This window comes from Nannospalax galili, unplaced genomic scaffold, assembly GCF_000622305.1.
Source record: "Nannospalax galili isolate Female #2095 unplaced genomic scaffold, S.galili_v1.0 scaffold553, whole genome shotgun sequence".
NCBI classification, from domain to species: Eukaryota; Metazoa; Chordata; class Mammalia; order Rodentia; family Spalacidae; genus Nannospalax; species Nannospalax galili.
The window spans coordinates 59,991-86,344 of record NW_008336313.1 but is presented as its reverse complement, the minus strand read 5'-3'; the positions used below and the strand labels follow the sequence as shown (position 1 = coordinate 86,344).

At 44.5% G+C, this 26,354-nt stretch overlaps 1 protein-coding gene across 2 annotated transcripts in view; it reads right to left on the bottom strand.

The window, feature by feature from the left end:
* Positions 1-1,166: 1,166 nt before the first annotated feature.
* The window catches only part of C8a (complement C8 alpha chain), a 77,059-nt gene continuing 51,871 nt past the window's right edge, over positions 1,167-26,354 (bottom strand). Inside the window, exons 8-11 of one of the 2 annotated variants that reach the window (XM_029562489.1) lie at positions 12,688-12,813; positions 11,474-11,634; positions 6,639-6,861; positions 1,167-1,601 (exon numbers count right to left, since the gene is read on the bottom strand). In XM_029562489.1, the coding sequence (XP_029418349.1) occupies positions 1,450-1,601; positions 6,639-6,861; positions 11,474-11,634; positions 12,688-12,813 (662 nt within the window). In that variant the 3' untranslated portion in view covers positions 1,167-1,449. Of the gene's footprint in view, positions 1,602-6,638; positions 6,862-9,011; positions 9,115-11,473; positions 11,635-12,687; positions 12,814-26,354 lie in introns of those variants that run through there. The other variant, XM_029562490.1, reaches the window with a different exon arrangement.

The window sequence follows — 26,354 nt, the reverse complement described above, 5'->3', positions numbered from 1 at the left end:
GCTAAATAAACCCTTTCCTCCCCAAGTTGGTAGTGGTCAGAGTATTTTGTCACAGCAAAGAAGAAACAAACTAAGACACTATCTATCATCTATCTATGATCTATCTATCAATCATCTCTCTATCAATCATCTATCTATCATCTATTATCTAGCGATCTATTTATCTATGGAAGACTATGTTAATACAATGCCATTTTCATTTTTCTTCTTTCATATAGAAAAATTCAAGTTTATTTAGAGATAAACTTCTGAACCATACGCTTTATTGATGGAAATAATAATGGAGTTGTTATGAAACTGTACTATTTTATACAAAAGACTTAAATATCTGTAGATATTGATTGATACCTGTAGAAATTCTAGAAACCAACCAAGGAAGGACTCCATATATCCTTTTACCATCCTAATAAGATCAAGGACTGTGGGCAGTCATGAAGCATCAGTATACATGTCAGTCAGCAGACACTGCAACTGTACACTGGAATGGAGATTTGTCCATCAAGGAGCTCACAGTCTCATTGGAGACACTGATGGGTAAAATGAAATTTCAGTGCAGCACAACAGGCTATCTGAGGTGGGACAAGGGTGCTTGGGAACACTAAACAGGCTGGTGGATTGACTTTCCCAGGGAAAGGTCAGAGAATGGGTGTTGATCTTCATTAATGGCTTCTCTAAGTCCTCTCTCTGCTCTGGAAGGCTGACCAGTACAGCCCTCATCTGTGAACTGTCACTTGCTCCAGTAACAAGTGCTGACCAGGCCCCTGCAATCTACAAGGCACAGCACTGAATAAAACAAACCTGATTCTTGCCTTCAGAACTAATCATCTCTTAGGAAAAGACTGATCGATTAGAAGCAGTCACAGGCTATGTGGGACTTGTCACATGCTGGGGTTTGAATGTTGGGGTCCCCTCAGTTCATACACTGAAGTCTTATATCTAGTGTGGAATGAAGAGGCTGGACTTGGAGAGATGACTAGGTCATTAAGGTCAAGTCCTCATGAACGGGACTAGTCACTCCATCAAAGAGACCCCAGAGACTTCTACCATGTGAAGACACAGCAAACGGACAGTCATGTGTAAAACAGAGCTCAGCCTCCCCCTCCCCCAGACACTGCATTTTCTGGCACCTTGATCTTGGAGTTTCAGTCTTCAGAAATGAGAAATAATTTCTGATGCTTCTAAGATACAGTTTATTGTAATAGCATCCTAAATAGAACAGAAAGATGATACTGAAAGCTGAACAAATGTCTGAAACAAGGAGACGGCATTGGAACTGGGCAATGGGTAGAGGCAGAAAAAAATTCTGAGGTTCATGTTAGAAAAAAGTCATGAGTAGATGAAAAGAACGGGCTTTGATGGTTTGTGTTTGCTCTGAGCAGACAGAATTCCTCCCCAGCAGGTTGGGGGCTTCTGCAGCCTCCTTCCCAGCCCACATCCAGAGAGAGGTACTCAGCAGGCCTTGGTCTGCACTCTCTGCCCTGGGCACAGGGCACCTCCATTCTGGGGCTCGGGGTTGTTACATTCTCTCCTTCTTTCCCGGGAGCCTGCTTTGCACCCAGCCCAGGAACTCCAACAGCTCCAGTGGCCATCTGCTTTGGCTCCTGCAGAGAAAACGTGCCAGAGGTTAGTGTCAGAGAAGCAGCTGGCTGGGGAGGTCGGGCGAGAGGCCACTCTGCTGCTCCCACATGGTCCCTTCTCAGGGAATTACCCTGGGTAGCCAACCAAGACCTCTGTGCTCACTGCCTTGCAGTTAATTTGAAACTCCAGACAGAGAGAGAAGAGGCCACTGGGGAGCCCATCTCATGAAATTGGAATCCACGGTAGCATGGAAGATGGATTGCAGAGCAAGGCAAGAAGCATGCTCCTCTGGGAGAACGACACCAAGTCACTGGAGGGTGTGAAGAGCCAGGACCATGGGCACCCTGAGGATTCAAAGCAAAGAGATGGCTAGAGATCTCTGGAGCAGATTGGTGAAGTTCTGGGGGAGAGTTTGAAAACAAAAGCCCTCAGATTCTGACAATAGGCCATGTATGTGACAAATTGTCTGCACAGAGCAGTCAAACACTTGCACTGAGTATGAAGTCTAGAAACCCAGGATACAGCCCTGCCCAGGCTTGCTAGCTCTCATAGGCTCTGCACCTCTGGGCAAGTCCATCTCTTCTGGAAAGCTAGGGTTTTGACTTTATACGAAGGATAGTTTAATCCAATGAGGATTCTTCATCATTATTTTTATCACTTTCTTTTCCCTAAATGAACTCTTCCATGAACCCCAACATCTAAGTCAGATGAAAGCAGGGTCATTCTATTTGAAGCTAGGGTGACTATTGGGCTCACCCTCCTCCCCTGATGCAAGCCCTAGCACCCCAGGGTTCCTCAGATCTCAGTGTGACTATTATTGGATTAGATTATCTCCCAGTCCCTTCCAGCACTGTAATTATACTCCCTGATGGGGCAGCCACAGCAGGATTCTCTGTCTCTATTCCTCCCACCTCTGTTACTCTGTCCCTACAGACAAAGGTTTGCTGGGAAATTTTTCCAGGGGTCCTAATAGGTCTCTGTGTAAGCTGTCAGATTCCCAAGACTTGGGTTTCTTTGCCAGCTTAATCTCTGTCAGGCTGAAAGTTCAGTGGGATACCCATGAGACCACCTGATGTCCACACTCTGCTTGGAACAAGGTTAATGGAGCTCTGTGAGATGCAGGCAGCTAGCTGAATCTAAGAAAAGTGAATGTAGGAAGATTGGACCTGGAACGGAGCTCTTGGTCCCCTACCTTCACCCCTCCCACCTCTGTTACTCTGTCCCTACAGACAAAGGTTTGCTGGGAAATTTTTCCAGGGGTCCTAATAGGTCTCTGTGTAAGCTGTCAGATTCCCAAGACTTGGGTTTCTTTGCCAGCTTAATCTCTGTCAGGCTGAAAGTTCAGTGGGATACCCATGAGACCACCTGATGTCCACACCCTGCTTGGAACAAGGTTAATGGAGCTCCGTGAGATGCAGGCAGCTAGCTGAATCTAAGAAAAGTGAATGCAGGAAGATTGGACCTGGAACGGAGCTCTTGGTCCCCTACCTTCACCCTGACCGTTAGCCTCTTGCCCCTCCTCCAATGTCCGTGGTATGTGCACATGGCTCAGCATGATTGCCACTGAACCTGGTATCCATCCTGGGAGAGTGTGTAGATGGCTCACCTTCTCTCTGTCTCTTTGCAATGTGCATTGGGCTCTAGAAGAGCAACAAGCAGAATTGCCAAGCCAAGGACCACATTTGAGTCATGAAATCATGTTAGCTGATAACCATGAACTGGCACATGCCTGTTTTCCACTCCTGTAAGTGATAGTCACTGAAATTGTCTCTAAGCCTCTACTCTCTTGAAACTTTGGGAACCGTGTAACTCAGGATGTGACTCAGGGGTATAATGGTCAAGCCTGGCATCAGCCCACCTAGGTCCAGCTCCCTGCTCATCATTTTCCAGCTACACGACCTTCAGCAAGTTATCTAACATTCTTCCTGCCCCAGGTTCCTCATCTGTAAAGTGACGTTAATGATATCATTTATCTTCTAAGGGTCTTGGGGAAACGGACGGGTTCATGTATAGGAATGTGCTGCTGTGGTGGTTGGAATGGAATAAGGGTTAGTACTTCTGTCCAGTGCCCTTGGTCAATGGAAAAGCTGCCGGGCTGAGGGGGCTGCAACCCAGGGCTCTGAACCCTGGGCCCTGAGAGAGGCTGTCTCAGGCCAGAGTGGCTTTTTCTCTCCCAATTCACTAACTCCCAGTTATTCGGAGAGTGGGTTTTCTCAAACTCCCAGGAGGAAAGAGTGTGGCAGACTTGGCCCTGGTAGCTGGCGGTGTTGGTTTTTAGTCTCTGTATCCTCTGCATTCTCTCTATCTCTCAGAACTTGGCTGTCCCTCACCCTCCTGGGTCATTACTCCCAGGACACCTCCTACAGGATACCAGACAGCTCTTTGGGACCCAAACTCTCCTGTGAGAGTCAGACAAGGAGCCACTCCAGGTCACACTCTCAGTCCCTGGTACATCCTGTACGACACAGCCTCATTCTTCAAGTTGGTCTCTCGGAACCTGCCATGTGCCAAGAGTCAGACAAGGAGCCACTCCAGGTCACACTCTCAGTCCCTGGTACATCCCGTACACACAGCCTCATTCTTCAAGTTGCTCTCTCGGAACCTGCCATGTGCCGTAGCTGGTTTAGTCTGCAACACTGCCTGTGAGGTCTGTATTGCTACAGCCTCACTTTATAGTGTGTACCTACCTACATGAGATCTGGTGGCACTAGAATTCAAAATCATGTTTGACCTCAGGGCTATGATGTCCTGTTTCCCATTTGGAACATCTCTCCCAAGGAGGGAACAATAACCCATTATTATCTCATTTTAAAACCAAATCTGCTACTTCTGGTTCTTCCCAGCCAAGGTGAATTTGATGGGTTTTCACTTCAGATTATTACTATGTATCATTTTGTCATTCCCTTGAGTCAAGACTCAGAGATGCTGGGGTAGAAGAGACCTTGAAGCCATCTTACCAACTGGATGAAAGAACTCCATCTGGGACTTTTCGACAGTCTTCGTCTCTCACTCCACACATGCCAGAGTGGATCTGAAGAAAGTCCTTCCTCACTAAGCCACTATCCCTCTGCTCCATTAGTCCTACAACTTCATCTTGGTGGCCACACAGATCAAGTCTCAGACCTTCACACATGGTGGTTCTCAGGAGTTGTTCCTCCCGAGTCTTTTTCAGTGCCAATAATTTCCAATTTTTCCAGCTCTTCCTCTTAGACTATAGATTTGGATCTTCTAACTCCTCTTAGTTACCCATTTAAAAAATTATTTATTATGTTTATTTTGTGTGTATGAGTGTATTGCCTGTATGTATATAAGTGCACCCATGTCATACAATGACTGCAGAGATCTGAAGAGAGCATTGGATCCCTTTGACCTGGAGTTATGGATAGTTAGCTGCCATGTGGGTGCTGGGATTCGAACTGGGGTCCTCTGCAACGGTAGCCAGTGCTCTTAACCACTGACTCATCTCTCCAGGCCCTTCATTGCCCATTCTTGCCATGTGAGAAGAATTACATTCTAGCTCTTGACCTCTATTAACCTAGCCCCTTGCTCTGGGGACATTGAATCATGGTTTCAACTTCCACTGAGTCAACCAAGGCTTCATACTTCATTCTTTTCCTACATACAGCTGTTGAACCAATGGCTCCCACCCATCCGTTCTGTGCTTGAACAGGTTGTTTATGGACACAACACCTTAGATTTACCCATCCACACTTCTTTTTTCTTATCTATATATTATTCCTTACAATAGCCACATGAAAATGATTTATAGGTAGAGTTGGTAACCCATGCACTTTGCCTTTGTTCTGTGCATCATACAAACAGCAGTTTTTGTGTGCCTAGAAAGTTGAAAGCATGGGTATTGGAATGTGCATTGATATTCTTGGAGCTTGCCAGGCCTGGTGGCACAGGTTCACAATCCTAGCTACTTGAGAATTACAAGTTCAAGACCTGCCTGGGCAACTTAGTGAGATTCTGTCACAAAATAAAAAGTAAAAAGAAGACTGGGGCGTAAATAGATTTTAGAGCACTTTCCCTGCATGTGTAAGACCCCAAATTCTCTCTGGTACTGGAGTCGGGGACCAGGGATATGGAACTCAAAAGAAACTTAGATAGAACTGGTAAAGCCCCAGAAAGATGTGCTTAACCAGCGTCCCGGGGTGAGTTATTGAAATATCAGGAATTCAAATCCATGGTCTTCTGACTTCACTCCGAAGAGACAGAATTTTTAACCTTGTTGATAATTTTCTTCCATGGCCTCAGCTAAATTCACTTGGACGTTATTTGCCTCAACCTTGTGTTCAGTCTTAACTCCTCACCAGTGTAGAGTATTGGTAACTGTGGAGTTCCTCTAAAAGACAGATTCAGTTCTGAACCTGTTACTTGTGAACATAGCCTTATTTGGAAATTGGATCATTCTGATGAAATCACATTAAGATAAAGTCATGCCTATGGGCTGAACTCTAATCTAATGACATGTATCCCCCCCCTCCTTTTTTTTTTTTTTGTCTTTTTTGAGACAGGGTCTCTCTGTAGCCTCAGCTGTACTGGAACTCACTAGGTAGACCAGGCTGGCCTTGAACTTACAGAGATCTGCCTGCCTCTGCCTCCTAAGTGCTGGGATTAAAGGCATGTGATATATATTCTTATAAGGAGAGAAAAACAGAGACAAAAAGGGCAGACTATCATATGACAATGAGGCAGAGATGGGAGTGATAGATTTACAAACTAAAGAATTCCAAGATCCACTCACAACCACTAGAAGCCAAGAGAGGCATGGGTAATGTCCTCCCTAGAGGCTCCAGATGGGAGCAACTTTCCCTGCGTATCTGGGATTTGTACTTCAGGATTCTGGGAAAACCAGATAACAAAAGGTCTTGATGGCCAGGAGAAAGTATAAGAACCATTAAACATGAGGAATCTGCAAGGAAATTTGAGTGTGGCATTCTCGGGTAGTGGATGAGGGGCCCCGGAGAGAAAAGGCTAGGAATCCCAGAGGTTCCTTATGTACTGGCCCCTTAGAGCCGGGCCATCCTGGGGAGAGTAGGGTGCATGGGTCTTACCATCCAGCTCCACCTGCTCACAGGCAGGGCCCTGCTGACCCAGGCTGCACTGACACCGGCAGCTGGTGCCTTCAAGGACAGGCTCCCCGTTGTTAAAGCAGGGCCCACAACGGCAGGCATTGAATTCCATCAGATACTGGTCCAAGGCCTGGCGTAGGTTCTGACGTTTGGCCTCCAGAGGTCCCAGGTTTGTGTGTTCCAGCAGCTGGTGGATGGGCTGCACCTGTGGGCACCAGACAAGCACAGGGCACATCCCTGGACTATGCCCGCCTTCCCAGATCCCAAGAACTGGCTGTAAAGCTCCTGAAAGACCTACTGAATGAAAAGCATAGAGGCAAATGCTCTTTTTTCTTGCCATTCTGGATCCCCACAACTGCTCTGTGAATGGGCGCTAAGCACCCCATCTCACAGATAAGGAAGTGGGGACTGAGAATGGTCACATGACTATGTCAGGATCACATGATTATTCAGTGCAAGAACCATTCTGAACATGGATTTAAATAACTGTGTAACCTGTGCTCTCCCAACTCCAGAGTAGGAAGAGCACTCGGAAGCTGCTTGCCAACTTGCTGCCTCCAGATCTTTGGAAAGCAAGAAAAGGGGAATGGGTGTGATTCTGTGTTTAGGGGTATTTTCTGGTTTTGTCCATCACCCTGCAATGCAGGCATTGGTAAAGGTAGTTTTGTTGCTGTTGAAAAGCAATTCTCCTAATATGTAAGTGTTGGGGGGTGTGCTGGTAAATGAATGTTGACATGTGAGGTGACCAGGGTTTCCCAGACTCAGCACTACTGACTGAACTGAAGAATGTGCTGACAGGAGTGTGTCCCGTGCATCATGACCTGCTGCGTAGCAGTACCCCGGCCTCTGCACACTGGACTTGTTTTCAGATCCCAGTTCTCCCACTTCCAGGTGTGGGATTTTCGGCATGTGACCCGCTGCACCGCCCTTCCTCATCTTCATATGGAAACCATCGTCACATCCTCTGGGTTTAGTGTGAGGACTGAGGGAGATGACACATGGAACAAGCCTTGTCACGCAGAAAAGTGAATTCTTCTCAGTGCCCAGCACACACTGGACTTGTTTTCAGATCCCAGTTCTCCCACTTCCAGGTGTGGGATTTTCGGCATGTGACCCGCTGCACCGCCCTTCCTCATCTTCATATGGAAACCATCGTCACATCCTCTGGGTTTAGTGTGAGGACTGAGGGAGATGACATGTGGAACAAGCCTTGTCATGCAGAAAAGTGAATTCTTCTCAGTGCCCAGCGCTGGGAATGGTATCTACTTCCTTGAATCCTTATGACCTAAGTAATTTATGAATGCAAGACCCCAATGTGAGAGAGTGAACAACAAATATAAATATGTAATAAAGCGTTATTTCCATTAGAAATTACAGGAGTAATTTTTTATTTTTAAAAGGCAGGAGGACTGGGGAGATGGCCCAGTGAGTAAAGGGCTCACTGTGCAAGCATGAGGTCCCGAGTTAGAATCCTCAACGCCCGTGAAAAAACTGGGTGCTGTGGCCTGAGCCTATAACCCCAACACCAGGAGGTGGAGACAGTAGGATCCTGGGGACTTCCTGGCCATCCAGTCTAGCCCATCTATGAGCTCCAAGTTTAGTGAGAGACCCTCCAAATATAAGGTGGATAACCATAGAAGATGTCTGACATCAACGTCTGGCTTCTGGAACATGCCTGGGTAAGCATGTGTGTATGTACGCACAGAGCCAATGCTTTTCAAGTTGCATGTACATAGGATTATCTTACACCCTTATAATGTTATATATGTTCATCGTAGACAAAAGCTTTTCCGACGAGCTCTCATTTTAAGGGGGAGGAACTCAAGGCCCCAACGGGGGAAGCGATTGTCAAGGTCACAGACCAAGTCAGTGATAGGATGGAGACACCCTGGGTCAGTCCCACTTCTCTGGAGGCAAAAGTCAAAAGCAGGCACATCCCAGCAGCCTTGACAGGTTCCTGGAAATGTGGATACAAAGGCTGGTGGCAAATAGACCTTAGTGAGAGGTCAGAGGCCACCGTAGAGGTCTCCTGGCAGAAGAGATCAGGATTGGTTTTGGGCCCCAGCCAAAGGAATAAGATCACTTACTGGAAGTTCAGGAAATTTGACCCATTGTTAGGACAGCCATGTAGGATTGGCTAGCCTGTAGCCTTGATTAAAGCTGACCCTTAATTCCAGGGAAGACCAGGCCCCTTGGACAGCTTCCTTTGACTTTGCAGTGAGCTCAGCACTCAAGTCTCTATCTCCCCACCAGGACCCCAAGGAAACCCTTCCGGAGAACACTGGTGATTTTAATTTTTTACATAGTAAAGGAAAATTTATTATATATTAGGATAAATAAACTTGAGTAATAGAAAACAATTATTTTAGTCAGGTGTGGTGGCACACATCTGTGATCCCAGCACTGGGGAGGTTGAACCAGGAATACAAAGAGTCTGAAGTCTGTCTCACAGCAAGACCTTGTCGAAAGAAAAATGTTGTTTTAAATTTAAGTGCTCTTGAAAATTCCAATCTATGTGTCTCCTAAAGGTGCACAAGAAGACAGAGACCATTTGTCTTGGTCATGGAATGTGGAAGAACCAATGGAACTCACAACCACGTCATGAGAACCAAATGGCATACATTCTTACCATATGTGGTTGACACAGGGACAATATATCTCATGCAGTAGGGAAGAAGAGGAGAAAAGAGAAGACAAAGTCTAACAAAAAAGCCCCAATTATTTCTGGGCGCTTTACAGCCCAAGAATACACTAAACTCTTCTTAAGCTTAAGTCCTCAAAAATTAAAAGAGAAATCTATATGGAGAGGGGGGAGGAAAGGAGAGAGAAAGAGATGGGGTAGAGAGAGGGGAGGAAGGGATGGAGAGATGAAGGGAGGTGGGAGTGGAAGGTAGGTACCTTACAGCTGAGACTGAGGCCACCTGAATTTATAACAAAGTGCTCCAACTGTAAAACATACTAACTTTGGGCCATAAAATTTGGAAAAATGCATTTGGTATTCAAACATGTTGCAATAAAGCTGGGTGTAGTGGTACACACCGAGACTGATGATTTGTAAGGAAGAGAAAGGGATAGAAAAGAAAGGGTCACAGAGCTTTAGAATTTGAAAACTTACTGGCAATGACTTTATCCCAGTTTGCAGACAAGCAAACAGATTCAAGAAGGCAGTAAAGGAATAACCCAGCATAAGCCAAAGTGTATATAACACAACACAGATGGCTAAATGCAGGTGAGTGCCACTGTTTCTACTCAGAGGCCCCAATAACCCGTAACTGTGGCTTAGTGCACATCTGAGGGTATAATGAAGGTTGTGAAGAGATTGTACAGTCAATGGGACATGGATCAAGTTAGGTTTGGTCATTTCCTTGCTAACCCATTCTTATAATGGTCACAACTCTGTGGACCTGCTTCCTTAACAAACATTTCCTAAGTATCCCCTCTTTAACTTTGTAATCTGTCATTCTGTATTATGGAGCAGGAAAGTAGAGCTTAGGGAGTGAAGGAATTGCCCAAGGTCACAGGTAGAAAAGGTGACTGAGCCATGGCCCAAACTATACCTCCTTTCAAACCCCAGGCTCTTTTCTCCAAAGACTATTCAGTCTCCAAACTGTGAACCTGTCTTCCCTTGGAACTTTTGCTCAAGGCAAACACAAAGTTCACCTCTTGACTGTGAAAGTTTATATATTTCTCCTGATATCAATTTTACAGTTTTGCCCAAATCACTAATGGCTTGATGATAGCAATTTTCAAGCCCTATGTGAATTACAGGTGCGTGAAAGTGGTCCCTTACTCATTGAAGAAGAAATGAAATCAAGGTTAATCCATCTGACCTCTTTCTTCATAGAAACCAGGATGTTATAATAGGCTTCTAGGTTTAACTGTTGGTATGTGTTTTAGACCTGTATCTGTACTAGGAATCCTAAATACATGTAGAAAAATAGGCAACGATAAAGAGAAAATAGCTGTGAAATGATATTTCTCTTAAAAGTTTGACATAGAACTTTTTAAAAAGGGGGACTACCTTAATGAAAAGCAGTTGGACAGCAAGAAGAACCCAGTTCCTTTATATGCAGTGTGCCCCCTTTGTGAGGTTACCAACAGAAGCCAACTTTTCTCAACTTTGTTGATTGTTCAGGTCAGAGAAATTTTGTTGGGAGGCTGGCATGTTCCCTTGTGGGGTTCTTAGCAGCATTCCTGGCCTCTTCTTCTAGATCTCAGCCGCACTTCTCCTGCCTGCCACCAAGCATGTTGCCACATTGGCCCTGGGCAACAGAATCACCCCCCCTCACAGCTGAGAGCCAGTGTTTTAAGGCAAGTGCTGGGATAGGAGGAGTGAAACTGAACACACAGTACAAAGGTCTGAAATCCAGGCACTGTCTCATATGAGCTATGTGGCCCTAAGCAGTTCATGTGGCTTCTCTGGGCTTGCTTCCTAATCTACTCAGTAATTATCGCATGCCCCTTTAAAGAAAAGGTTTGTAAGCCCCTGATATACCAGATGTGATTTTTAAAAAATTCGTTTGTGCGTAAATGCAAGTTGGTATTTAATATCCTTAACCTGCACAGCTTCTGAGAGCACCAGTGGTCACCTGGGCCCTGAGCAGACAGTAACTTTCTGACCCTAGCTGTCCTGTGGCCCTAGCTGCCTAAAGCCATGCCTCCCTCTAGGCAGGCTTGGACAAGGCCACTGGTCCAGTGTGCCGTTACATTTAATCTTGTTCTTTGATGGGCTCATAATAAGAAATATGAAATGATCTGGTCGGCTTCACTTTCATTCCTCATGGACGTAGGGTTTCTTCAACTGCGAAAAGGCTTACCTCGAAATCGATAACAACAGGATTGTACTTTAATGATCTCCCCCAGGACCGGTATGTAATGGTGCTGCTGTTTTGTGTCAAGCCACTGCCCCAGCCAGAACTGCCACCTCGCACCCGAGAAATGATGTCCTCCACTGCCATGGATTTCTTGTCTTTTGCCCCTATCGAAAAGATGACAGTGTTAGCTTCCCTCCCCCAAAGCTGAAGGACTGGATGGCAGGTTCCACTGGTGAATGCTCTCCTTAGAGCTACGAGCCTTTTAGTCTGCCTGACCAACGAGCAGCATGAGGAAGAAGGAAGGACCAAGAAAGAATTAGAAATGCTCATCCTCTGAGTGAAGACATGGAAAAGATGGCTCAGCCCAATCCAACATGGAAGGTAAACAGGTGGGAAGATCAGTGATTGCTCATTCATGGGTCAGATGCTTACTTAGTGCCTGCCACATGCCAAGAAGGGTCAATCAATCAAATATTGCAGATGCTATGACAGATATTGCTATGAGGGCAGTCAAGGGGGGAGGTTGAGAAAGAAAGAGGAATTATCTGAAAAGTGAATGTTTCAGAGTTAAAAGGAGAGAGACTGAAAGAACATTAGAGACAGAGAGGTGATTTGGCTTAACCACTCAGGCGTAAGTAACCTAAGCCATGGGTATAATGTAAGCCTTCGCCTGCTGCGTCATAAACTGTTTTCATAATCTTTGGAGTCTCTGTCCCTCTCCTGAAAAGAAAATACTTGATATGCATTTGATAGGTAAATGAGTGGATGAATATATAAACACTCACACTGATGTCTTCAAGAAATTTCGAATATCCACATACATTCTTTCCCTGGCCGTTATTCCTCAACCTTGGACTTGGGGCCACAATCTCCTCTCCCGAAGACTTGCCTATTCCCTCCACACTTTTACCTGTAAGACCACAGCAGGCCACCGTCCAGACACTGGCTACACCTTTTCCCATTTCTTGCTGGAGTCTTTGCCTATTCCTTGAAATCTAGGCCGGCTCCCTAGACTACGAAGTTTTCCTGACAGAATTTCAGTGGTTTTGATTCAAAAGAGAGACACTCTATACGGGTCAAGACTTGGGGTACTTAGCATATGAAATGTGACTACTGAGCAAAATGGAATTAGTAAGAGAAGAAAATCACGCCCGTGGATTGTGCGTCTGAAGGCAAGTCTGGCTTCTGTTGTAGAAGGACCTGCTGAAAACACTTGCCGGTTTCGCCGGTTCCAGACTTGTCACAAGAACTTCCTGATAGAGTTCCTCTGATGTTGACTATATTGTCATACTCGAAGCCTCCAGTCCCTCCAAGGCACGTTTTGATATGTTCCTCAGTAAAACCTGTAGGAGGAGACAGAAAAAATGCTGAGACTGGAAATGACAGGTGTAAGGTCCAACCAGCTCAGAGTACTAAATTCCAGCTTCCCCAGAGTCAGAGAAGACAGGCTTGAATTGCCAGCTCTTCAACCCAGTTTCACTTTTCTCTCTGTAGGGCTTCAATCCAAATCCTTATGGAAACGAAAAGGATGTGTACTGCATGTAGTACTTGCTTCAAGTCTGAGTGATCATATTTTTTTTTTTAATTATTTATGTCCAGGTGCTTTTTGCACCTCAGAAGGATCAGATCACCATGGGAAGTTGGCCTGCTCTCCAGACCCCACAAAGACTGTCAATCTTTTGTTGGCTTTGTCTGAATTTGTCTTCATCTAAGGATCCACTGAGGAACCTATGGTTTTCAGAGAGAGGGAAACAATCGTTAAAGCAATGAAGTATTTTTGGTTAGATGAGAAGACTCAGTGGACTCACTGTACATAATGACCTGAGTTCTGTCTCCTGGACCCTCATGGTAGAAGGACAGAGCCTGCTTCTGCAGGTTGTCCTTTCACCTCCACATCAGTGTCACATTAGGCACCACACACACACACACACACACAGCGTAAATAAGTAAATATAATAATAATAGCAACAACAACAATGATAAAGTAGTTTGCTCTGATCTCACAGTCTGTCAATAAACAGAGGTGGTTTCAAAGGCTATGTTTGCCTTGGAAAGTAGACTGGAACTTCCTGTAGGGGTCAACTTTATCTGTAGCCAATAGGGTCTTCTAAAAGTTGTCAATTAGTCTGTGTTTTGAAACATCATTCCTTTTAACTACAAGTATAAATTAATTACCCATTGTGGGATTATTCTGGCTGACCCAAATAAAAAATTAATTGAGATCTGCCATTCAATTGAATTAAAGATTTGAGTCAATATTTTCCAGGGAGTATTGAGTACCAAACTGTATGTGCCTGTATCCCCCACTGAACTGCAAATTCTGTGAGGCCGAGGGCTTGTTCGTACTATTTTCTACTTAGCATATTAACACAGTGTCTGCAGTGGTTGGGGAGGGGTGTAGATTCAGAAGAAATGGTTGATGAATGAAAGAAACAAGTGAATCATAAGCATCATATGAGCCCTTTGGGAAGGTCTGCCAATGGAAGAAAGCTCACACCTTCAACTCCCAGGCACTGGCATCCTCTGTGAGCTCTGTGAAGGGCCGTGATCCCACTGGACTCAGTTTCCTGTGGAAAGAAGGGTTTACCCTCCCCTAGGCATCTTTCAGCTGCAGCCCTCTGTGACTCTATAAACATCAATGTCTGAACACTACTGGGGCTGAAAGTTGGTGTCTGGGGGAAGTGATGCCTACTTAGCACCAAGTAAAACACTTCTTCTGCCATTTTCACTGAAGTGCTTTTAATTTTTAATGCATAACTAATTGAGGAAGATTTAGCATATTTAATTGTTTTGATTAAAAAATGCTTCAACAGTGATAAACAAAAGCGGATGAAAAGAATTCACCGGCAGAAGCCAGGGTGATTAGGTGAACGGTGGAGTGCTGAATCTGTGACAGAGCTGCCTGGTGAGAGGGGGCTAGAGAGTGCCTGTGGAGTGACTGCACTCGGGATCTGCAGACAGCCTGTTGGGAGCTGCTGGGAGAGAATCCCAGCCTGGTTTGAGACAGGATGTTAGACTGCAGAGGTTTGCCGTCTGAGGACCCCAGAGTAGGGTCCTCGCTGGTAAGCAGAGGAATGAGTCACAGAGAATCATAGAAGCTGAGTGCTAAAGAGCCCTCAGACACCCAGCCCACAGCTCATTTATAGTCAAGATGCTTGGCGGATCACAAAGGTTAATTATCTTGCCTAAGGTCATGCAGATGAAGAAGGCAAAACTGAGATTCATGTGAACTTCTGCCTGCACAGAAACCTGAAGTACTTTCACTAATCCCTGTTGCATCAGACTAAAGCATCCTGCTCTTTGAGAGAAAAATCTAGTAGGCACCTACTGTGTACCACCCTGACACATTATGTGTTGGCTGTGCAGCCATCTTGAGATGAAACTAATATGGGTTGGATGTGAATTTGAATAAGTAAGGTCCTGTCTTGTGAGGCTAGCGGGTTTGAGACAAACTGAAGATGAGTCTGTGTCAGAGACTGCTTGTTTCTACACAGCAGAGCTGGATCAGGAGGGTCTCATCAGATGTGGGAGATGCTACAACAGAACTGTGCACACAAATGCAATGGGGATGCCAAGGACAGGAAGCTGGGCAGAGCAAAGGAGCTCAAACCTGCACCGAATCGCAGGAGCTGAAACTATTATTAGAAGCAATGACACAAATGCAGAGAGATGAAGGCAAAGAGGAGGGGCACGTTGGAGGGAACAGAAAAAGGTCTAGAGCTTCTGTGGAGAACTAGTGTGGCCTGGGCAGATGGGCCTGATCTGCAGAACCAGCTAGAACTCCATCAGTGATGGATACCCAGCCCATAAGACCACGTTCCGTAGGTGTTAATATTAGGCCAGACCAAAGTAGAATTTGTTTGGAGCTTTTGAACTCTGAACTCTGGAGCTGATAGTTCCCATACCTGACTACATACATGCTCAGTTCATCTGGGCTGTTGTTTAAAATACAGATTACTGGGCCCCATCTCCTTCTGTTCCGAATCTATATTTCTGATAAATCAAAAATCTGTGTTTTAAGTACGTATCTCAGATGATTCTTTTCTGGACCAAGGGGACTATTACAGTCCCAAGACAGTGTCTGGTAGCTCTCCCCAATTCACTGTGGCACGCACATACTCTGTTGTTATCAGTGCCTTTACCAATGCCTTGTATATGGACATAGACAGGCTCACTACATTTACTCAGAATAAGAACTGAGAAATACCAGGAGTAATTCAGATAAACATTCAGAGACTAGATGGATACACAGATTGAGCATAGCAAAACGAGACTCGGTTGGGAAAGCTGTTAACTTCCTACCCTGGGACAAAACACCAAACACAAGCATTATGAGGAATGGGTAGTGCTTGTCACAAAAGGCCTCAGAATTCTGGAGTCCTCCCAGCTCAGAAGGGTGATGAATCCAGAGAAAAGATAACTAGAAAAAAAATAAAGGTGGGATAATCTAGAGTAGAATTTGAGGACATTATCCTATGTGAAGAAAGTCAGGCACAGAACAAAGACCACATGCCTCCCCTTTAATAGGGTAACTAAAGTACTCAAACCTATTGAATTAAAGAGGATCCTAATAGTTGCCAGGTTTGGAGGGGGTGGGGAAGAGTTACTAATCAATAGATAGGAACTGGCACCAAATGGACAGAGGCTTCAGAAAGGTGAATTTAGGCTTCATATGGAAGGATCATCATGATGGTCAGAAGTCAAGCAGAGATGAGTCGATGCAGAAGACAGAGAGCTCCCGTTATGGACGAGGTTGAGCAGAGGCTAGCTGGCTGCCTGACTGGGATCCAGCAGAGAGGCGGGAAGAGTGGAAAGATCTGTGGCCTCAAGAAATTTCAGAATCTCACAGTGAGCTTTTTTCTGAAGCTTTAAGACCACACCAGAATGCTTTAAGAACATTTGAGGCAATCTGAAAAATAGAGAGTATTTTTTCACTGTGCATAAGGCATCTTGGGAATAAAGGAAGCTGAGGAGAGTTAGTAAACTTGGAGTCAAGTGTGGAGAGACAGGTTTGCTGTTTCAGAAGATCTCTGATATGGTACAGTAGGCCCATACAGGCCCCCTCTGAGGGTCGGAAGACCACCAGAGGAAAATGGAACAGGCAGCACTCAGCCAGACAACACAGGAGGATATAGAGTGGGGTGAGACCATGTGGGGAACTTGTGTCCCCAGCAGCAAGATGCTGCTCAGGAAGGCTGAACTCTAGATCCAAAAAGGGGATGCTGTCCCCGGGGTTGCGCCTCGCTCTGGTGCAAAAGACAGCTACGTGGCAATCCATGCATCTGGCCACCATGGCTACTGCCGGCTTCCCTGTTGCATACAGCTGTGTGGTACAAGAGCGAGAGCTGTACTCAGGCCTCTGCGCAGGTGCTGCTGAATCGGTGGTGCTCTGAGGAAGGAGAGGCAGCTTGACTTCTGAGGCACCAGAACACAGAACGTCTCTGTCATTCCTTAGATTAAAAGCACCAATTGGAAAACAGCAGGTGTAATGCATTATTTATCTCTTTACAACAAACAAATACCATTCAGGTGGCTGTGATCTATCCACTGGGTTGCTCTGCAATGCTGGTTGCCTGAAAAGATAGTCTCTGAAGGAAAAAGAGAATCATATTGTCTAGTCCTGCCATTGCCATGGGGAGATGATTGGTTAGTCAGTCTGGAGCTGGCTGGCTGAATCATGTTGACTAACTCCCCTGACCTCTTCACGTTTCTATTCATCCATTTAAACTTCACAATCATCTGATACATAGAAGACCATATGCCTTTGCATGCATATTCCTTACAGCTTTTCATTGAGCCTCTTCCTTTCATCTCCGCTAGCCTTTCTTCACCTCCATGGGGTCCCCCCAATACCTCTGTGCTTCCCTCCAGCACTGTATTTAGCACATCGATAGGAATTTTCTATTTCTTAGCCTATTTTTTTAATTAGATTGTAAACCATCCTTCAGTTTGACAAAGTTCAGTACAGAGCATGGCATGTGCCTAGCCCCAAGGAATGCTCAGGAACTGGCTAGTTCCACCCTCTCTAGACAACACCTCTGAAATGTTTGGAGAGTCACAAGTATTCTTATAATGAAAAATATAAATAATCAAAGCATTGTAATATGCACGATGAACAACTGATTTATTTATTTTTTTTGTCTTTTTTTGAGACAGGGTCTCCCTGTAGCCCCAGCTGTCCTGGAACTATGTAGAGCAGGCCAGCCTTGAACTCACAGAGATCCGCCTGCCTCTGCCTCCTGAGTGCTGGGATTAAAGGCGTGCGCCACCACACCCGGCGAACAATTGATGTTTTACAAAGCATTTTCATCTGTTTATCTCATTATCTCTTTCAGGTATCTTCTGGGCAAAGGGGATTGGATGCTCACTGGAAAGGACAGTAAATCTGGTGGCTGAGATTATAAACTCAAGAGCCACTCACTGACTATATCACTCTGTTATTTAACTTCTTTGTGCCTCAGTTTCCCAATCTTTAAATGGAAATATTAGTTTCTATAAGAGAACTCTTGAAAACGGTCTGGCACAATGAAGAGCTCAACATGTCTTGTGTGTTACTATTATCTAACTTGCCCCAGGTCCCATGACTTACAAACTCAAGAGTCAGGTCTTTGAGGCAAGATGTGCTACATCCAAAACAGTGAGCACTTCATGTCCGTGTGTAGAGAAACACTCACCATATGCATTGAGAACCAGTGAAAGTCCCCCAAAGAGCTTTGCCAAGGCCGACCTCCCTGGTGTCTGCATTACAAGGAAGTTCAGAGAAAGGCAGCTACACACTCACAGTGGCAATGTTGGGACACCAGCCTAGCCTTTCTCCTGTCTGACGAGGGCTGGTCTTCAGCTTCTTGGGTTTTGCTCTATGATTTTGGGCCATGATGAGAGGCAGCATGTGGGAGAGCTTGCTCTGAAATGGCGACTACCTGAGCCAGAATCCCATCCCTGTCCAGGTTCTGTCTGAGCAATTGTCTGACCTCTCTGTGCTTCAGTTTGCCCCCTCCCATAAGGTAACTTTAGTCACACAGGGTGGTTATAAGGGCTAGATCCATGCTACATTAGCTGCTCAAGGAAATGCCATAAATGGATAAATGCTGCCACTACTACTGTTTCTGGAAATGTTGCAGGGTATACAACAGGCTCTTTGCTCCTAGTTCCCAATCTGGAAGATTAGAGACTGGGGAGGCAGATGAATTTGTGACAAATTCTCTGCATGAACACTTAAACACTTATGCAGTTTAATCTAAGCTATAACCCAGTGAAAGTAGAGCAAGAAAAACCCAGGCTAAGCAAATATCAGAGCAGGATAGGACTGCAGTGCCCAAAGCCTACATTCTCTATGCCTGTGGAACCAAGGATGGTTCTGGAAAGAATTCTGATAGCATCACAGATTTTCTCCTTTAAGTATGAAGCTACTTTCAATGATGTTAGAAGTGGAAATTCAAAATCAGGACAAAATCATAAAGACACTGAGTGTCTCAGTTCCATGTGTATGCAGATGACTTAAGGGGAATGGGGACAGAGCCAAGACACCAGGAGTCTGTCAGTCAATCAATACCATCCGTCACTGTGAAGCCTGGTTGTCATGGTAACTGAGGATAAAGCCTGGAGCTTGTTAGAATCCAGTAACTGTCTGTTCAGGGTGACTGGTTGGTGAGCCGGCATGGCAAAGAACCTGCTGGGCCATTCCAGACTGCTTAGCCATGAATAGAGAACTGTTCGCCAGCATGCTTCTGTCTGTCTCCCTCACCTCACTATCCGATTTAGCCCAGACCCTTTAGAATAGCACCCTTGATTCTGCAGAGCATAGGGAAAGCTCCAGAGAATGTTTAACATGTATAGGATTCTGACTCACCCCTGCTATAGAGAAACTGAGCCTCTACAGTGGGTCTGCCTCTACTCACAGACATGACTCTGTAGACACATTAGTGGAATGTATATGGGAAGAGAGGGTTACAATAGTATGGCACACATAGCTAAGTCCAAAGTCCACTGAAGCACCTCCAAGCCCCAAAATGGAGATACAGAATGCTTGCCTAGGAAAGTCCTATCTAAGCTAGGTGGAGACCCAGGGATGAGAAAGCATTAGTCAAGTGAAGAAGGGATGAGGAGGGGTATGGAATCCCAAAGCATTTACCAGCATCGGGGACCCTCTAGACTAAGTGTTCACCTTTTCATGGCTTGAAGCTGAGTGTCCTCTCTGTGGCTTGCAAGACCCACACTGACTTCATCTTCTGGCTACTGTTGCCATAACTCTTCCTAGAATAACCCAGTCATAGGGTTATTGCCATTTATTCACTGGCCCAGTGGCAAGCCCTCCTCCACCGAGCCTTGCCTTGGAGTGAACCCAGACACCGGTATTTTAAGACTCACCCTCTACTTGCTGCTCCAGCCACTATCATCAAACCCTGGGGGTCTGGAGTCTAAAAAGTGGGAGGGGCAGAAGAATGGGTTGGTCCCTCCTGTGCACTTCACCTGGATTTGTTTCCATCCAAGCATGGTGTATTAGGATCCCCCAACTAACTACATGTTACTCTAGGCAGGGGTCTGTGCGTTTCATCTCTGTGTCCCAGAAATAATGGGTGCTCAGTAAGGATTTATGGTATAAGAGGTTATCCTGGGTCTCCAGCTTGCTAAGAGATGCTCTTAGGACTTGTCATATTCCATAATTGTGAGTTCATCATTTACAATAAATCTCATTAATACTATGTATTTTAAATGTATTTTTAATGTTTATGTGTATGAGTGTTATGCTTACATGTATGCAAGTGCACCCATATCTCGCAGTACCCAAGGAGAACAGAAGAGAGGGTGTTGGATCCCCTGGAACTGGAGTTACAGATAATTGTTAGCTGCCACGTACAGGCTGGGTCCTCTGCAAGAGCAGCCAGTGCTCTTAACCACTGAGCCATTTCTCCAGCCCCAAAATATGTATTTTACACAAGACTAAAGATAGAGATATACTACTGATTGATTGTGTTTCTCTGGGAAACCCCAACTAATATACTTCCTGATGCCTCTCTTGTGACTTTTCCCTTATTTAATGTGATTCAATACAAAGTCAATTCAATACACCACATTAAGGCAGTATTTTTAATACACCTTTGACCATCCCTAAAAGTAAAAAAGCACATTTTATATTATGATCCAGCCCCTACTTACTCATCTAAATGAAGTTCTCATACTTGACCGTATTTTGAGTAAAGCACCCAGATACTTTCTGTTACTACCATGCTCTGTTTCATTGTACAGGATTCAATGCCACTCACCATCTGCTCAATTTCTTTGACAATCTTCTAATACCTGCAGCTGGGAAAACCCTCGGTTCAAACATCCTCGAGACATTATATTATGTAGATTAAGATGGTAGGATTCCAAATATGACACCTGATTCCCTTGATATATAGGTTATGGCCTTGGAAAATATGTAGGATGTTAGGAATTTTATTTAGCATGACTGAACCTCAGTTCATTGTAAGTTGCGGATGGTAGCATCTCCTTCACAAGCATCTCTTGATTAAGTAAGAGGGTGAATTTTAAGTGATTAACACGCTATCAATCACCTGGCAAATGCCCAGCAACTGTTAGAGATCTCCCACCATGCTATGGCGGTGCATAGCATCAGAACGAATGGCAGAATGTATGGATGTGTGGATAAAGGGGAAAATACCAGGAAGATGCACAAACTCTAATGTAGAAGACCTCGGATCAACACTGAGTCATGTTACACTGTTTACTTAAGCTCTTTGGTCCTTAGCCTTCTCTACACAAAATTGGAGAAAATAATAATACAGTTACTCACAAAACTATTACAAAATTAATTTGAATACCAGATGTGGTTGTATATTTGCTTTATAAATATTAGGTGCTATTATATGTAAATATATTTTATTAAAATCAAATACTTTGGTTGATTCTAAGTACAGGAAATAAGAAAATAAGTCATTAGTCACTTCGGGTGGTAACTAACTTGACTGCCCACAAAGTAAATCATTCGTGATTATAACCAGATGATTATAACAAGGAGAAACCCCGCTACCTTCTACGAACCCCCTGATGAGAGGGAACACTGATTAATCATGTTGATATCTGGATAGTGCCTCATGCGGTAAGTGTGTTGGACAAATGTTTATTTAATGGAGGGCCAAAGAAATTGCATGAATAAAGAAAGCAGGAGGGCAGGAGGAAGAGGAGGTAGGGGTGTAATTAATTCTGTCCCTGTGGCTTGTTCCACGCTCTGTGAGTGGTGGTCAGCTGGCCCAAGCACCCTGATGGAAGAGGATAGTCAATGATGGGTTAGGTGTACTATACTCCTATACTCTTGCTGGAAGGGCCTTTCCAGGGTCACTGTTATCTGGCATCTATCCAGGGCAGGGATGATGGAAAGCACACACTGATTTGGGCAGAGTTGTTAACACTTTGAAAGATAGTGATGAGAATCCAAAGTGACCTTGACAAATGGGAAGAACAGACCCTCCAAAACCGGATGAAGCTCTGCAGACAGAAATGAATGACCTTGATCAAGAAAACGGGCAGGTGGGGGAGGTGGAGTGATTACTGAGGCTCCATGTCTACAGCAGAAATATCAGGCACTTCGGGCAGGACATAACAATAATGATTTCCCTTCCATTTGAGCAATGTTTCCGAGGTGACCAGCTGCAGGACCCAGGGAGATAGGTCTTCTTATTATCCCCACTTTACAGGTCAGAGAACAGCTAAGATTGTAGTCAGAAAATGGAAAGGTGGGGATAATAACACATGCTAATAATAGTATTGCCATGGTTTGAATGTGGTTCATAATTCCTGTTAAGATTCAATTCCCAGTGTAACAGTGTTGTGAGGTCAGAGGGAATTTAATAGGTGATTATGTCATTAAGAGGGATTAATGCCTTTCCTTTGTGGATGAGGTCAGTCTTACTAGACCAGTCTCTCTGGAATAGCCACTTGCCTTTCTGTTTTTCTGCCAAGTGGTGATATGAATTTGAAGACCTTACCAGAAACTGCAAAGAGGCCTGTGTCAGATTTTAGACTATCTGACCCTCATAACCATCAACCAAAAATCAACTTCTCTTTATATGACTTACCTAGTCAGGTATTCTATTATAGACCAGGAAATGAACCAAGCCAAACATCAGTGTCATATAGCAATAATAAGTTAACACTTCTGAACTTTGTCAGGCACTGGGCCATGTGTTCACATAAATTGTTCTGCTTCGTATTTACAAGAAACCTGTGAAGTGTGTTCTGTCATTGTCTCGTTTGGAAGAAAAGGGAACTAGGGAACAGAGACAGTAACTAATTCGTCTGTGGGTCACACGGCTGATTAATGGTGGAGACAGAACAAGAATGACAATCCGATTCAGACCTGACTTCAGCTGAGGAATTGGTAGTGTGTGGTCAGCATAGCTGCCTTCCAGAACTGATTTCAGCAACTGAAGTTTACTGAGTGGCTCCTCTGGGAACTCCACTAAATGTTCTTTGTGGATAAGTTCACTTACTCCTCTTGGCCGTGAGGAAAAGGACGATATGTCCATATTATGGGTAAAGAAATTGGACTTCAAATGATTAAATCATCTATGCAGGATTATACAATTGGTGGCAGATCTCATGTTTTCAACTGCTGTGCTGTATTAATATGTTGCATCAATGGAAAAAAATATCTATTGAACACTTACCATATAACACATGCATGGAATTGTTCTTGAATGAACCCTTCTTATCATCCTTAATTAGGCTTTGACGTTGAGGTACAGAGAAATCAACTATCTTGATCAGGATCATGTAGAACTGAGATTTCTACTTAAGTATTTGACTATAATATTGGAACTCCTTGCTAACACAGAATGTTTCTTAATTCCATAGATCTTGCCTTTGGTACCTGACTGAGCTCACTTGAAATCATAATCCACAATAGTATCTACTGCTCAGACAGTGCTTTACCTATTACAATGACTTGTGATTGTTATCTTAGTTAATTCTCACACTAGCCACTCCCCTTTGTTTGAGATGAAAGCTTACAATATGGCCTAGGCGAGCCTCAAACTGGCAACTCTCCCACTCAGTCTCCTGAGTGCTAGAAACACACGCCTGCACCCCCACACTCAGCTTCACTGTAGCCTTTTGAGGTAGTTATAGCATACTCATAGATTAAGATAATATTAATGTAATATTTTGACAAACCAAGGCTCAGAGATGTGACATTTCAGCTTCTGAGCAGCAGAGTATGGATGGAAAATGATACCCCAGGAAAACGATTTCCATATTACCACATTGCCTGCTGGCTTTGATGGGGCCACAAAATGCCACTGCTTTTCAGCAAAGTACCAGCAGAAGTCTCTTTGTAAGACCTCCCTGCTATGGCCAGAAGCACAGAATCATCTGCTCTTGGAATCTTTGAGTGTATTATTTTAATGTTCTGCTGCCTGAAGTTTTCCTTTTCAGACTTCCTAATAGAGGTGTGCTATCAGACGTCCTTACACTCTTCAACTGATGGGAGTTCGCTACTTCAGGCTGCGTTTTGAGGGAACAAGGGTAGCAAAGATGAAAAAAGTGTCATGAATCCTGTCTCCAGTGGCCACAAAGAAAAGTCTAAAGCAGACCACCACCTCTTAGTCCCAAAGCCATTTATGGACTAGCCATCCATCCAACCTCTGATCCTTCTTTCAGACTGACTGTCTGCTTCAGTGAGGAACTGACAGAGAAAGCGGGTTGTCCTGACCAGTGGCAGAAGTGAACAGAGGCAAGCCGATGCTAAAGCATTCAGCAGATGGACATGTGCGACTTGGGGCGAGAGGACGTGCTGTGTCAGTCTGCAGTTGTCAGAGTCTTCTCTTTGCTCCAGAGTAAAACTCTTTTAAGATTTTATTTTTGTTTTTAATTATGGGTAGATGTTTGTGTCTGTGTGGGGATTTGTACACACGAGTGTGGTTCCCATGGAGGCCAGAGGAAAGTAGCTAATCCTTTGCTGGAATACAGACAGTTGTGAGCACCAGACAGCTCCGAACTCAGGCTTTCTGCAAGAGCAGTACATACTTTTAGTTGCTGAATCATTTCTCTAACTCCCAGAATGAAATTTTTGTAGGTGCCTCTATCAGGAAGCCGGAATCCTCAGAAGGACACACTGTGCCCTTCTTGCCACAGCCTGTGCGTTAGTGGGGGCACATACATGTACAGACACCTCATGTGAGTATATGATAGGCATACAATTTCAAGAAAATAGTTCATATCTCACAATCCATACCCAGTCCATCTGTAAGGTCTGTAAATTCTATTGTCAAAATGTGTCCCATATTAATTATCTGTCACTGTGAAAAATGCCTGGCAGAAACTTTAACAACTTAAAAGAGGAGGTAAATGTTTCAGCTCACAGATTCGGGAGGGTTCAGTTCATGGTCACTTGACCCCCAGACACTTGTGGAAAACATCATGGCAGTGGGAGCTTGGGGTAGGGGAGATCCTTTCACCTTCTGGCCAGCAGGAAACACAAAGCAGACTACATCCACATTATGAATTTATTAACAGATTAACCCATTGATTAGAGCAGAGCTCTCAGGATCCATTTGCTTCTGGAAATGTCATCATAGAAACACCCAGAAGTGTGCTTCACTAATCTCCTAGGCATTTCTTAATCCAATCAAGACTAACCATCACATGTCCAAAATCTGTCACATTTTTTCCAACTCCATTCTCTATATCTTACTTGGCACCAACAAGAGCCTCTTAGTGTTTATTCTAAGCCTGCCATCACCCCTTATCTGTGAGCTACACAACAGCCAAACGACCTATTGACACATGGGTTAGAGCATGTCCACCATGTACTGTAGAAGCAGTACTTACTTTCACATTCTGGAAAGAGGGGAGTGACCTTGAACAGACAAGTATGAGATTACGGTAGGGACTGAATAAGCACTGATTTCCTGAAAACTAAGATAACGACATATACGTAAGAGGGACTACATGGTCAGGATAGGCCTCTCACAAAGGGTGACTTTGAAGTTGAGGTCTGAATAAGAATAGTGGTATGTAGAAGCCTTGGAGGAAAGGGCAGTTAAGACAGAGGGGACAGCCAATGACAGGCAACACAGAGACCCTAGGCTAAGTCAGCCTGGTATGTAGAGCTCTGTGGAATGATGATGATGACCAAAATATAAAGAGAATAAAGAAAAGAAAACAAAAGTCCATCCCACTCTTCCAGGATCCAGATGAGAGATGCTGGTGGTTTGCACTAGAGAAATGGCAACAGAGAAGGGAGATAAGATGTCCACATGTGCTTTCAGAAGAAAACCAGCAGGTCTCAGTGATGAAGGGCAAGAAAGAAAAGGATCATATTGAGCTCATTCACTGGGTATATGACACAAGAACAGTGAACATGTTTGCTGAAAAAACAAAACTGTGAGGGAAAGAGTCGGGAGGTGGGGTGCTACGCAAGGCTGAGATAGGTGAGCTGGAGTTTGTCTGGTACACACCACAGGCTCACAGAGCGGAGGAGCGGGATTGCAGAGGAGATGAAGGCACAAAATCATGAGAACAGGGTCATTGAAGTATTTGATCTACTCAAAGTAAATTGTCAGCTCTGTAACCTGGCCGCATTCCGGACAGACCAGAATGGAGAACACTTTCATCTCCTCCAAACCCTGGCCCAAACACCCATAGTAAAAGCTCGAAAGAAGAAATGATGGAAATAAAACCTACCAAATTCATAATGATTTTATGCAGAAGGTAGAGAGTTGTCAGGTGCAGCCCCTGAGGAAAGTTTAGGATCACACTAAAGTCTAACATCGCCCCCCCAGCATCCACATGTCCCTTGATATTTTTTTATTTGTCTCTTGATTTTTTTTTTGATGCATCATTTTGTGCTGTCTTTGGGGGAGAAGCATTTGATCGGAAGGAC